We start from the raw sequence: 14,565 nt of genomic DNA on the forward strand, positions 1-14,565 counted from the left end.
TTGATGTATACCATCCCTGCTCCTTAGCCCTTGGAAAATCATCCCTTGGTCCAGGAAGACAAAATGCTATCGACAACACCATTCATATAGCCATGCATTCATCTCCAGGATGCGTGCTTCTCTGGCCTGGCCCTTACCCTCGATAGGGAGGATGGACAAGAATACCACCTATGCACCTGACTGCTTCATCTTCTCTCCCAGAGCCACAAAGTCACTTTTGATACGTTCGCAGGGGTACCTGGCAGTATCATTAGTGCCAATGTGGATGAGCAGCATCGGTTAATAGTCATCAGGCTTGCTGAGTCTTGGCAATGTTTCTGTAACATCTTGGATTTTGGCACCAGGCAGACAGCATACCTCCCAGGACATCATGTCTGGTCCGCAGATGGACACTTCTGTACCCTTCAGAAGGGAATTGCCAACCACCACTATCTTACACCTCCTAGTGGTCATAGATCCAGCAATTTTAGGGATTTCAAGCTTTGGTCCTTCCTCTCATCTCCATTTCCAGGGCAGCATACTGATTCTTCAGTTCAAGGGCGGGTGGAATCACAGTACCAATTTTGCAGGGTTCTGTAATCTGAGTCCAGCTGTATTCCCTCAGCATAGCCTCTTCTTCCCCACTGCTGGAAATCTTTGACAACTCATGAACCATTTCATCGATGTACCTCTCATTCTCATAGATGCTTCTCAGTCTTGCTACCTCCTCTCTCAGTTCCTTTACTTCATTAATGAGGGATTCAAGCTGAAGATAGCTTGCACATGGAACCATTCCCTCTGCCTGGGTAATATTTTCTGTCTACACAGAAGCTGTAACCTGAGCAGCAGCTTTGGTGACACAATGCTTCCCAACCATACTGTGATTGCAGAAGTACTTACACCTGGAAGAAAAAAGAAAGAACAGAAAAATTGTACCAAAACAATGCCAGTTCCTGGTTTGCTGAAGAGCCAAAAAAGCTCCACCTTGGGGTGGGCGGATATGAATTAACCTCATGGGTGACCCATGGAGTCTGATCTCTAAGAAAATCCTCAGAGTTCAGTCTCCATTTAGGTGTCCTGATGCTTGCATGTGAGAACCAGTTCTAAAATGGCATCTGGGCACCCAGATTTGATTATAGAATACTAGTGTAACCCTGTACTGGTGTGTCTAACGTTTATACGTCCACAGTTGCACCACCTGTACATAGATCCAGCATAATTGCACTCACATAAATGTGGCTGGGACACACGTAACTAAAAGAATTCTGTAAGTTACATGTGTAAGTGGGAGCCCCAGCCATACTCCATTCATTTATATGAACCTCTTGCATTTACACGCTATCTGTCACATTCTATATAGGTCACGCAAATTTGGGCATGAAAATTTGGGCACAGATTAACAGTCAATTATTGGTGTTAACAGCCTCTTTCCCTTAATTGGTTGTACTTAGGAGTGGCGCAAGGATCTGCTCTGCGCCTTTTTCTATGAAAGGCACACCTAATAGTGTACAACCAAAAGGGGGCGTGATCATGGGCAAGTCAGGGATGCTCCTAGGATTTAGGCATGATGTAACAGAACAATGTAATTTGCATGCAGAATTGTCATTATTGTCATAGTTGGGCACAGCACTTGCACCAGGTTTTGGCAGGCATGAGTGTCATGCCCAAACTTAGGCTTGAGATCTGCGCTGAGTTGACAAAAGGTTGATATTCTGATATCAGGGAAGGGTGTATAAGTGCTTAGTCTTGGTTTTCGCCTATGCCCAATTCAGCAAAAAAGACTGAATGCTATGTTGTAAAGTAAAAAAATTAATGGTGAAGAGCAGCTAGCCCTGGGAATATAAATGCTGTATATACTCGAATATAAACCGGGATTTTGGGGCCAAAAAATTGGCCCAAAAATAGGGGAAACAGTTTATATTCGAGCTAACACCCCATCCCAGAATTATTGCAGGCTGCCACCACCGCAAGGCTCTGCACCCTGTCCCCCCTCCCTGCCCTATCCTCATACCTTCCGATACTCATACAGCTGATCCCTGTTGGAGGTGCAGCAGGCAGAAGCAAACTTTTCGAGCTCCTGTGCTAACCGGCTGCCGCAGATCAAGTTTCTTTGGTTCTGAGTGGCATGAGCAGGAGCACGATTTGGCGCTGCTGCTCGGTGCTAAGCAGCTTCCTTACTGGCTCATGCCGTTCAGCAGCCAAAGAAACTCGATATGCAGCAACTTGTTAGCACAGGAGCTCGGATTGGCAGAGGAGGTATGAGGATAGGGCATGGGGGTGAAGGGGGACAGGGTGCAGAGCCTGACAGGGGAGGGTGGGTGCAGAGTCTGATGGTAGAAGGAATAATAGATCTAGGTGCAGAGCCTGACAGTATGTAGCGTTACAGAAGCAAGAGAAATATACTTAATTGAGAAGGATTCTAGTGACTTTAAATGGTAAATGTGCATATATTTAAAGGATGCACCAGGTTTTTCAATACAAACCAAATACACATAAACAGGCCAAACTTCAGTATGATTAGTTCCATGTCATATCTTTGCTTCTGGTTGACAGGGGAGAGAGGAAAGGAAGGATGCTGGGTGCAGAGCCTGACAGGGGATGGAGGGAAGGAAGGAAGGGGGCTGGGTGCAGAGCTTGGCAGGGAGGGGGCTGGGTGTAGAGCCTGACAAGGCAGAGCACTCAAATATTAAGCCACCCGACATATTTAAGTCAACCACTTTTCCTCCTTTTTGGGGGGGAAATGGGGGTCTCGACTTATATTCGGATCGACTTGTATTCGAGTTTATACGGTAGCAGGTGAAGAGATAAGAAAAACTGTTTTACGGAATATACAAAAGCCATAGATCAACTGTACAAATAAAAGAAATGTATACCGTATTTTACGCTCCATAAGACGAACCTGACCATAAGACACACCCTATATTTAGAGGAGGAAAACAAGAAAAAAAACATTCTGAACCAAATTCTCCCTGCCAGGCTCTTTACCCAACTCCACACTCCTTGCCAGGGTCTGCACCCTATCCCCCTTCCCTGCCAGGCTCTGTACCCTGTCCCCCTTCTGGTGGTCTAGTGGTAGGCTGGAACAGGGCACAGGGAGGGCAGGGACAGGGCATAGAGCAGGCAGGCCTAGTGGCAGTCAGGCCTAGTAGCCTAGTGACAGGCAGGCTGGCCTCTTACCCCCAGTACCTTAAATCATCCCCCCACGTACCCCAGTACCTTTTTTAATCATACCACCTCTTGTACCGTTAATCATACCCCCTCTTGTACCTTTTTAATCATACTCCCCTTGCAGCTTTTTAATCATACCCCCTTGTACCTTTTAATCATAGCCCCCCCTTGTTCTTTTTTAATCATATCCCCCCTTTGTACTTTTTATATCATACCCCCCCTTTGTACCTTTAAAAAAACCCAACCCGTACCTTTTTTAATTCTTATCTCCCTCCCTCCCTGGCTTTGCATTATTTTCCAGCAGTAGGCATGCGAGTCAGGAGCCCGAAGGTAAGGCGCAAGCTTTCCGCATTCCTGCCTGGCTCCGCGCCTCTTTCTATATGGCTGCCAGCAGTTCTTGTGAGTCCTGTGAGAACTGCCGCCAGCCATTCAAAAAGCAGCGGAGGCCCAAGCGGGAGCGTGTAAAGCCTGACTGCTGCGCTCCTGACTCGTGCACCTGCTGCCGGAAAATAATGCAGAGCCGTGGAGGGAGGAATATATACTGGACCACCAGGTTTGAAAAAGGTATGGCGGTGAAGACGGCAGCGGCGGGAGGGGTTGTTTTAAAAAAGTGTGCGGCTGAAAGGTGGTGTGGCCATGGGGGTTGCAATTGTACAGGGAGAGCGGTGGGCGATGTTTAAAAAGCTGGTGCGCAGAGGGGGGGGTGTTGCAGTCATGTGGGGGATTCAAATTTTTCAGCTTCGCTTCATAAGACGCACCGAGATTTCCACCCACTTTTGGGTGCAAAATAAGTGCATCTTATGGAGTGAAAAATATGGTAACAGAAAAAAAAACCCTAAAGAAAAAAAACCAAAAAAAAAACCCACCCCTCACTCATGCCAAAAGGAAACTGTTTCTAACTTGAATCTTAGACTGGCATTCAGAGTCCTTTTGTACCGTTGATTAGTAATAGGAAAACTTAGAAAGGGATAAGGGAGATTTTTGAGTTGAGGCAGAGAAAGGGGTTGAAAGAGCGAGTATCCCTTCAAGATAGGGGTAGGCAAACTGCAGCCCATGAGCTGAATGTGACACATCATTGAATTTTAAACGGCCCCCAAGACCATGAGAAGTATACAGAAAATGATATTAACTAGAGTTTTGGCAATTTTAAATGCTGTGAAGCTCTGTGCATTTCCAGGTCCAAGATTATGTAATATTGTGGCCGCTAGGAATAATACTAACATTCATGTGGCCCTCTGTGTAAATGTTGCCCTCCCCAGTTTTAAAAGGTTTTAGTTACAATGTAAGCTCTTGATATGTTCAATGATTTTAAAAAAATATTCTTTGCTACTTTTATTTTTCAGCAAAACATTTCAAATAACACGATTCCAGAGAATATAACACCTAGTGGCCGGTTCAAGCTTGACATTCTGAAAAACAAAGCCAAGAAGTCCTTGACCAGTTCTTTGGAAAATATCTTCTCAAGGGTAGGACCATCAGCAAAGTATCAAGTGCTTTTTCTAAAACCACTTGCAGTGATAAGATTACCTAGTGGCCTCGTTTTTAAAACAACTTTTATTTACAGCCAGTTTGTATCAGAATTAGAAATAAATGTGTCCACTTTTTGATGAGAATGAAAAGTGACCTGCTTCTCTCGCTTCTGTAGCACAAACAAGGGAGGATGAGAGAGGAGCTGTTAAATCATCATTTCATTGTACTATTGTAAACCAAAGAGTGTGTTATTCACTCCCTCTAGAAGTAAACATAACGTTGTGTTAAATTTAAGGCCAGGGATATCTGAATTTGTGTGTTGTGGGAACAGTTTGTATCTTGTCTGTCACCTGCTGCAATGCAGACTTCACTGTGTTTAGATTAGATAGGAGCTAGTGGGTGCTTAGAGGCAGCTGGAAGGAGGGTTCCCAGAGTAAGCTTCAAAAAAGATTGATCATGCTTGTTCTCTATATCAGTGTTCTTCAACCACCGGTCCATGGACCAGTGCCGGTCCACAGAAATTTCCTGCCGGTCCACAGGGCCAGCATGTACATCAGACCCAAAACAGTGTTCTTAAACCACCGGTCCACGGTGCGATCGATACGGCGTTATCTTCGAGCCAGCTCCCTCTTCCTAACTGATTCGGTGCACAAAGTCACGGGCAATAGCTCCTACGGGCATCCTGCGCCTGAACCGAAAGCCTTCTCTCTGACGTTGCACGTCAGAGGGAAGGCTTCCAGATGAGGCACAGGACGTGCAAGGTGCAATTAGTACTATTATAGGGGTGGGGTCTGGGGTGGAGATTGGGTAGAAATGGGCGGGGTCTGGCCCACGACTTAGCCCACTGTTCTTCAACCACCAATCCACGGACCGATGCCGGTCCACAGAATAATTCTTTTATTTCTGCCGGTCCATAGGTGTAAAAAGGTTGAAAAACACTGCTCTATATAGTATTGTCTCACACATTCATTTTTAAACTTATTTGGTTAAATGCACTGATGCAGCACTTTACCCAACATGAATTCATTTTAATATTTAAAAGTTCACAGGGCCCCCAGATGATGAAAACAAAATAGCGGACGTTCAGTCCCCTCCCCTCCCCAGTTCCATCTCCCCTACCAAGTATGAAGATAGCAGCAGTAGTGGTATCAGTAGCAGCAGTTAGCACAATATAGGCAAGATGCTTATCACTTCAAATGTCTTGAAAAACTTTTTTTTCTTATTTTCTTTTCTCAATATCTTACTACATAATAAAAATATAAGTGAAAGCTCTGACCCAACAACCACACGCTAGTGAAAGATCACAGAGCCAGTTGTAAATGAGACATCACAGCTAATCACTGTCTCATTCCACCGCATACAGACTTCACTTTCAAATGCTAATAAAACAGCCTGTACTTATCTGAAGCGGTAGAGTTGCTGGGATGCGTCCCACAACTGCTCCGGTCCAATAACCAAAAGAAAACAGAAGATGCTGCTGTCTCAAACTTCCCTTTGACCCAGTATGGCTATTCTTATGAAGATGCATGGTGGAGGGGGAGGGATACAGGGTAAGAGAAAGTCTTGAAAAGTGTAGTGCTGGGCACTCTCTTGAACCAAGCTGTACTTTCTCTTTACTCTGCATCCGACCCCCCTCTCCAATGCATCTTCATGTAAATTTATCCATCTCCTGAACTTCACTTAATGCATTTCATAAAGGGAATCCTGATCTTCATAAGTTCATGCCTCAATTATCTCTAGGGTGCAAGATTTCTTTGTCATTTTTCTTAGACCTGATACAAAATGATCTTATCCTGTGGGCACTCTTACTTCTTTACCTTCAGCAGAGTACCATGAGCTAATCTTAAGGCATAAGTAGGCAGAAAACTATCTGAGTCTTCACTTTTTGTTGCATTGCATGTATATTTACAGTTTTCCCAGGGTTGCATCACAGGTGTGAGATCATAGCAGAGTTTGCAGGATCTTGCTGGACAAGAAGTCAAAAGAATTACAGATCTTAGCCTTGATAGAAGTTCTTTGTGTGCCTTTCACTTTTTCTCCTAGTGCTGCTCCCTTTATGACATATGGGGAGTCATTTTCAAAACAGATAAATGGCATGAAGTGGCACTTGGATGGTTATATCGCCAAAACGTTCACATTGCCATTTTTGAAACATATTTTCTAGATGGTTTTCTATGCTGTTCATCTGCTGTTCACTTAGATTCCAAGGGGGGGGTGCTAGAGGCATGGTTTGGGCTGGACTAGGGTGGGCTTAGGACTGGACGTTTGCAGCGATAAACATTTTATAAAATGTCCAGGGCACAATTTGGATATTTGGGGCTAGATCTGTTGTGCCAAAATGTGCCCAAACTGACCAGATGACCGCTGGGGTTAGTAAGCATGCCCACCCACACTCGCCCAGTGGTCACTGACCCCCCTCCCACCCAACAAAGATGTGAAGACAACAGTACATGCATGCCTGTATGACAGCTACAGATGTTATAGCCAGTCTTATTATTAAAGCAGCAAGTAGGTGTCTGGAGTAGCCTGGTAGGTCAGTATAGTGGACTCCAAGAAGGGGACCCAGGCCCATATCCCACTATAACTAGTAAACTTGTGGTAGAAAGTGTGATATCATCAAAACCCACCAAAACCCTACTGTACTGAAATATATAGGTGACACCTGCAGCCATAAGAGCTATTTGAGTGGTACACAGATGGGTCCAGTAGGTTTCTGGAGAGTTTTGGAGGGCTCCCTAATCAGTGTAACAGAGTTATTGTGAGATGTTTACCTGGGACCCTGTGATAAGATTCAAGGGTTTTCCCTCTTTAAGTGTGCAGTTATGCTACTGGGCAGCAGAGGGCGATGGGTAATTGGGAAAAGACTACAGGTCCCAGAGTGCCTTGCGCTTTGGAGCTCACTGCTGAATCAGAAGGGTGGGACTCAGGCAAGGAGGAGTTCTTCTGCCCAGAGTTAAAAGATTCATAGAGAAACTAGTAGGAGAGGTCTCTAGGATAGAGCTCCCTGAGAGAGAGAGAGAGAGAGAGAGAGAGAAGGGAACTCCCAGTTTTCCTAGACATGGGCTAGGGCAGATGCCCAGGGAAACTGAAGGCTGCTTCCTGAAGCTGAGGGAAGGCTGAAGGACTGCCTGGCTGAGGTAAGCCACAGTGATATTATTGTATTAAGTGTTAGGCAAACCAATAAAGAAAACACTATGATTATGTTAAAAGTGTTTGAGTAATGTGTGCTGATTGTTCCTGATAATTCAGGCCAGCCTGCCCCACAAGGCTAGCCTGTCACACTAGGACACTCTTCCACAGACCCCTTATGTGAAGTTCACTGCGGTGCTCCCTAGGGTGCCACATTGCACTGCTATATAGATCAGGGGTTAAACTTACGACTAAATACAATATACGATACATCAAATTTTCATTAAAAAAACTTTCATAGACTCAAAACTAGGGAGGTGAGGACATCATAGACATCAATGCGTTGCATAGAATCTTGTATAACCCAGTTTTAATTCAGATCCCCATCCTGGGATCAAGATTCAAATCATCTGTCCAATATCTCTGAACTACATAGACTAAAACACCGTTGTTTCTACAATACTATGATCTTCAGCTTTATTTCATACTCATCTGCTTCCACTTAGTCATAAAAAAATGGCAACACTTATCGTGATAGTCTCGACTAGACCCAGCGCGGGCTCAGCTTCATAGACTCCCACTGCTCTGCTGGCATGTCTGTATGGCTAGTCTACTAAAAATGCTGGTCCTTCCTACGTCCAAATGTCTTGTTTTTTACGTTTTTCGTATGAATATTTTGTTTTTCAAAAATGGTCAAAAAAGATAGACACACTAAGGGTGAACATGTCTAGGAAGGTCATTTTTTTTTTTTTTTTTTTTTTTTAAGTTCAAATATTTTTATTGATTATGGTAAGAAAAAATACAAAATCTTATGAAAAGATGTACATATAATCACAGTTATCTCTCCAACAACTCAGACATGCACATGAACACATTTGTATACAATTTATATCCTGCTCACAGGTCATTTTTGAAAAAATAAGAGATATTTTGCAGTTTCAAAAAAATGACCATTTGCTTCACAAAACGTCCAAACTCGGACTTAGACATCATATCAAAAATGCCCCTCCGTGAGGAGGCAAAATGAATAATTTGGGTTTCTCAATTAGAAATTTTGTGTGATATAGAAGGAGTGAAATGAATTCCATCCGTTTCTGAGGGTGACTGCAGAGCAGGCCAGTGCCCCGTTTAGATGACAAAAGTAACACTGGAATAATTTTGTGCTCTTCCACCAGGGAGCTTACAAGATGCGAGGGCGACTGGGTAGTATGGACAGCTTTGAACGCTGCAACAGCTTTGCTTCAGACAAGGTACGTAAGCCGAGAGTGATGGTAATGTTAACCTGATCTCATTGACCTTACTTCATGATCCCATGCTGAGACGATTATCCTGCAGGCAATGAAATATGTTGGTATGTTATTGAATTTAACGTATTTAGATTTCTAAGGTTTATTCTATATAGTCTGCCTAAAAAAGTTAGACGCACTGTATTGAATCACGCTTAGTGACACACATTTTATACCAGGGTTTTCTTCCCTTAAATACCTTTTCCTAAGTTAGGCTCCTAATGGCAGCTAGTTCACAAAGAGGCACCAAACTCAAAAACACACCCATGATCCACCCCTAACCCCACCTGTGTGTAGCCAGATGCTTTGGACTAGGCCGGGAGTAGGCAATTCCGGTCCTCGAGAGCCGGAGCCAGGTCAGGTTTTCAGGATATCCACAATAAATATGCATGAGATAGATTTGCATCTCAAGGAGGCAGTGCTTGCAAATCCATCTCATACATATTCATTGTGGAGATCCTGAAAACCTGACCTGGCTCCGGCTCTTGAGGACCGGAATTGCCTACCCCTGGATTAGGCGCCTTCTTTTATAGAATCATATTTTTTGAGTTAGGTGTATCACTTTCAATTAAGTCCAATTAAAGCCAATTATGAGGTGTTAAGTGCCAGTTAGGTCTATTAATTAAGTTAGGCACCAACATTGGCTATGTAGGCCCCTAACTTTAGGCAAACTATATAGAATTTTCCAGCTTATATCTAAATTACTAGAATAGTATCATTTACGCATATTCCTGCTGTCTAGGTGGCTCCTTGTAAAATTGCACTCACTGGGGGAAATTCTATAAATGGTGCCTATGTTAGGTGCCACTAGGCACCCTCGTCGAAAATGGCTAGTGACACCTAACTGAAATGCATGTAGAACTTAAGTTTTTTAAAATTGGTTAATTCGCATGGTAATTGACCCTGCCATTAAAAAAAAACAATAATTATAAAAATCCCCATTAAAGTTATGCGCAGATATCATACAGCACCTAGCAGCACCTAAGTCGAGTCGTGGTAAACTTATACCAATACCTACCTCTATGGCACCTAGCGATGCCTAAGCATGCTTAGGCACTGCTAAGCGTGATTTTATAACTGGTGTCTACAGGTTGATTGACAACTTCACCGACCAGCATCTAGAAGTTAGGTGCGGTTAGGCACTGTTTATAGAATCCGGCCCACTGTGTCAGTGGGAAGAGGCTTTGTAAATCAATCTTGCACTGCTTTATTTTATATTAGAATATTAAATCTGAAAGTAAAACAAATAAGACTGTTTAAAAGGTGTAGCTATCAGTGTGGGCCACTGTTAAGACATGTTATTTTACCACAGGTTTCATTTTCTTCAGTGAAGCCTAGTTACTAGTAACTGGCGTAAAGAGTAAAATAACATGTTTTAACAGTAGCTCATGTTGATAACATCCCTCTCCCCTTAGTTTGCAGAACTGGCTTTGATTCAGTTTTTGAACAGGTCGCTGTATTTCCTGTTTTTAACTCCTGTTCAAGTGATCTCACAAAGTATTTGTCTAGCTAGTCAGGAGACAGATAGGCACATTGCTGGGACTTTCCTGCCCTTCTCAGAACTGATTATGCAGGCTGCCTAGTGAGAGAGCTTTTTCTAGGATATTTGGTGACAGCACAGGAAATTTGCTGTAGCTTTGTGGAGGAAACGCGTGAAAAAATAGTTTTGGTCATGATCTATAGTCATCCTCAGCTCTTCTGAAGCAGCTGTGTAAAGTTAGCTCTTTTTAATTATAGTATTATGACTTCGGTGTTTATGAGACAAAATATCTTCAGAGGAGTTTTATGACCAGTATCGAATATCTTTTCAAATTTATTTGTTGTTCTTTTTTTTTTTAATTAAGGTACTTTTTTTTCCCTTGTGAGAGTTTTCTAAGGATATGGTGGTGGAACAAAAAATTAGCATACAATAGAACTTCAGAAGTTGTTTGGTCTCTGCTGCAGTGGTATGGACAAGGCCTTGGTTCTTTGCTTGGATAAGTCGATGAATTTGTTCTGGTTATGTCAGCAGCTACCTTAAGGAGGAAAGGCCTCACTCTTGTTTGTGGTGCCTTTGCAGGACTATTCCCCAGGAGACTCTCCTCCTGGGACGCCGCCAGCTTCCCCGGTGTCTTCCTGGCAGCCCTTCCCGGAGGAAGATCAGGATTCTCCCCAGTTCAGGCGACGGGCTCATACTTTCAGCCATCTTCCCTCCATTGCCAAGAGAAGGGTAACTGTACCAGAAGCAAGGCCCCAGAACATAAGATCTCCTCTTCTGAGACAGAACTCCCTGGCCACTGATGTGCCACAGAGCAGGTGAGTTGTAGCACATCCTTCACAAGCACCATCAGCACTGTTTTATGTAGATCTTACCTAAAAAAGGATGTGGAACCTGAGGACATTTATTTTGAAGATAAGAACCTTATCGCCTGGCTGCCTTTATTCAATTCAGAGATTGTCCTCTCACATTTTTTCCTCTGTGTCATTCTTTTATGAGTCTCATTATAGCAATGGGCAAAACTGCCTTTCAGCAGGGAACAGAACTCTCTCTAAGCTTCAGATATCTGCTATGCAGAAGCTGCTTAGAGCAGGGGATTTATTCCAAAATAGCAGTAAAGTTATTACCCTGTACTTCCAAAAAGGCATAGAGAGGTGACCTGCACAGAGCTGCAGTTACAACCTAACACCTCTTACTGGATAGACTGGATGGGCCGTTTTGGTCTTCATCTGCTGTCATTTACTCTGTTATTGTGGAATTAATTTTAGAACGGACTGTACAAGTGGGTGCAGTTGGTATACAACTGAAAAGTGGCGCTTTTAGAAAAGGAAAGTGTACTTACATCTTCCCTTCTAAAATTACCACTGATGAGAGGCAAATAAAAAAAAAATAAACCCTATTCAAACTTTAGGCTTTTTTTTTTTTTTTTTTTTTTAATAACTCTGTCAGAACTTGAGTAATTTAAATAAATATTGGGATATATCATCCTGAATAAATTTGCAATAAGCCTACAATCACACAGGCCGCCTGACCCAAATGATATCAGTTCACTACCTCATTCATAAATTATCACAAAGCTTTTTTCAGTGTGAACTGATTGGGCCCTGCTGCTTAACTGGTGATGAGTCGAGAATGTTTCTCACAGTTTGTTGAAAACATATTGTACACTTACTGTCTCCCAGTTTTTTAAAGAAAGTGTTGCATGTCTATGAGAACTATAACCTTTCTGTAGATACAAATTTAGTAAAGATCAGATCCTCTTGACTGAAAAGCATCTCTCTCTCTCAGATCCTTCTGACTGAAAAGCACCTCTCTCTCTCTCAGATCCTCCTGATTGAAAAGCATCTCTCTCTCGCTCTTTCTCTCTCTCTCAGATCCTCCTGATTGAAAAGCATCTCTCTCTTTCTCTTTCTCTCTCTCTCAGATCTTCCTGACCGAAAATCATCTCTCTCTGTCTCTCAGATCCCCCTAACTGAAAAGCATCTCTCTCTCTCTCTCTCTCAAATCCTCCTGACTGTAAAGCATCAAACACACATTATCAGACATACTCTCTCTCTCTCTCTCATTGTCAGAGAATGTGGCTACAGTGGTTAGCATATCTAGGTTTAAAAAAGGCTTGGACAAGTTCACGGGGAAAGTGTCCATACTCTGCTACTGAGATGTAGTGGAAGTAACTGCTTGCCCTGGGAGCAGTAGCAGGAAATGTTGCTATAGCTACTATCTGAGTTTCTGCCAGGTACTTATGACCTGGATTGGCCATTGTTGAAAGAAGGATACTAGGCTAGGTGGACCATTGGTCTGACCTAGTTTGGCTATTCTTATGTAAGAACCAGTGCTCTTCATAGAGCAATAGCATAATGTGATCAAACTTGCGAACATGACTGAGTACCTTGATCATAGTGTTTGGAATAGGCTGAATTGCAACAGTTGAGATGAGAGGCTATGAATGCATATACTGCAGCAGGTTATATGCTATACTTTTATATTTCGCAAAGTATACAGGGGTAGTTAGCCTTTCACTAGGGGGTGAAGGTAGTAGCTGTGGAGATGCTGTGCAAAAGAAAATTTATATGGGTGACTACCACTTTAAAAGGGGAACACATTGAAAAGGAAAGCATTCAGGGCCCCTACTACAAAAAAAAAAAAAATGATGGAAAAGGGGAGATAGAGCTCAGGGCATAAACTATAGCTACATGATGCAGGGTGACACATTAGGAATCAGCGCCCAGGAAAAGGATATAGGTGTCATTGTTGAGGATATGTTGAAACCCTTAGCTCATTGTGCAGCAGCAGCTAAGAAAGCAAGTAGAATGTTAGGAATTACCAGGAAAGGAATGGAAAACAAAGATGAAAATGTTATCATGCTTTTGTATCGCTCTATGGTGCGGCTGTACCTTGAATACTGTGTGCAATTCTGGTCACCGCATCTCAAAAAAGATATAGTGGAATTAGAAAAGATACAGAGAAGGGTGACAAAAATGATAAAAGGGATGGGATGGCTTCCCTATGAGGACAGGCTAAAGTTACTGTTATAGTTATTTTATTTGATATTCTGCCATTTTTAACAAAAAAAAAAGTCAAAGCGGTTAACATTTAGATTAAAAAAAAAAAAAAAAATCAATGGGAAATAATTAAAGCAGCTAGGGCTCTTCAACTTGAAGAAGAGACAGCTCAGGGAGATATGATAGAGGTCTATAAAATAATGAGTGGAGTGGAAAGAGTAGATTTGAATTGCTTGTTTACTCTTTCCAAAAATACTAGTCCTAGGGGGCATGCGATGAAGTTACTAAGTAGTGGTTGTGAAATAAACTGGAGAAAATATTTCTTCACTCAATGTGTAATTAAACTCTGGAATTCGTTGCTGGAGAATGTGGTGAAAGCAGTTATCTTAGCAGGGTTTAAAAAAGGTTTGGATAATTTCCTAAAACAAAAGTCCATAAGCTATTATTGAGATGGTTGGGTAAATCCATTGCTTTTACCTAGGTTAAACAGCATAAAATCTGGTTTACTCCTAGGGATCTTGCCAGGTACTTGTGACCTGGGTTGGCCACTGTTGGAAACAGGATACTGGACTTGATGGACCTTCAGTCTGTCCCAGTATAGCAACTCTTATGTTCTTAGATTTATAAAAATTTAATATACCATGTAAGCTTAATTGTAAATAGAAGAACATAGAAGCAAAGAGGCAAAGTAGAATTGAAGTTGTATTTTTAAGTAAAACACTTTTATTAGTGTAAGTGATCATCAAAATAAAATATCTACACTCCTTAATGTAGACAAAAACAGTCCAGATGACAAAATATCAGTGGTTACTCAGTCTTTGGACATTATATTTTTCTTCTCTCTCTGATTCTCTTCTTCTTGGAATGATGTTAGAAAATGTGGTATATTAAGCTCCATTAAACATTAAAACACTGGCACTTATTTCAAGCTTTCTTGAGTCTAGACACTAAACTATAACAACTCTTCTCTAACAAAGAGGGATAAATCTCCTATACAAAGGTGTGCTTCAGGGGAACCACTTGCTTCCCCTTGAGTGCAAGTAGAAATTACTCT

At 42.3% G+C, this 14,565-nt stretch overlaps 1 protein-coding gene across 2 annotated transcripts in view; it reads left to right on the forward strand.

Annotated features, from left to right (window-relative positions):
- The window catches only part of TBC1D4 (TBC1 domain family member 4), a 381,583-nt gene that overhangs the window by 295,429 nt on the left and 71,589 nt on the right, over positions 1-14,565 (forward strand). For both annotated transcript variants that reach the window (XM_033948745.1, XM_033948746.1), the window contains exons 8-10: positions 4,491-4,613; positions 8,922-8,996; positions 11,092-11,327. In XM_033948745.1, coding sequence (XP_033804636.1) covers positions 4,491-4,613; positions 8,922-8,996; positions 11,092-11,327 — 434 coding nt within the window. The remainder of the gene's footprint in view (positions 1-4,490; positions 4,614-8,921; positions 8,997-11,091; positions 11,328-14,565) is intronic.

The sequence above is a fragment of the Geotrypetes seraphini genome, chromosome 6, assembly GCF_902459505.1.
Source record: "Geotrypetes seraphini chromosome 6, aGeoSer1.1, whole genome shotgun sequence".
Taxonomy (NCBI): domain Eukaryota; kingdom Metazoa; phylum Chordata; class Amphibia; order Gymnophiona; family Dermophiidae; genus Geotrypetes; species Geotrypetes seraphini.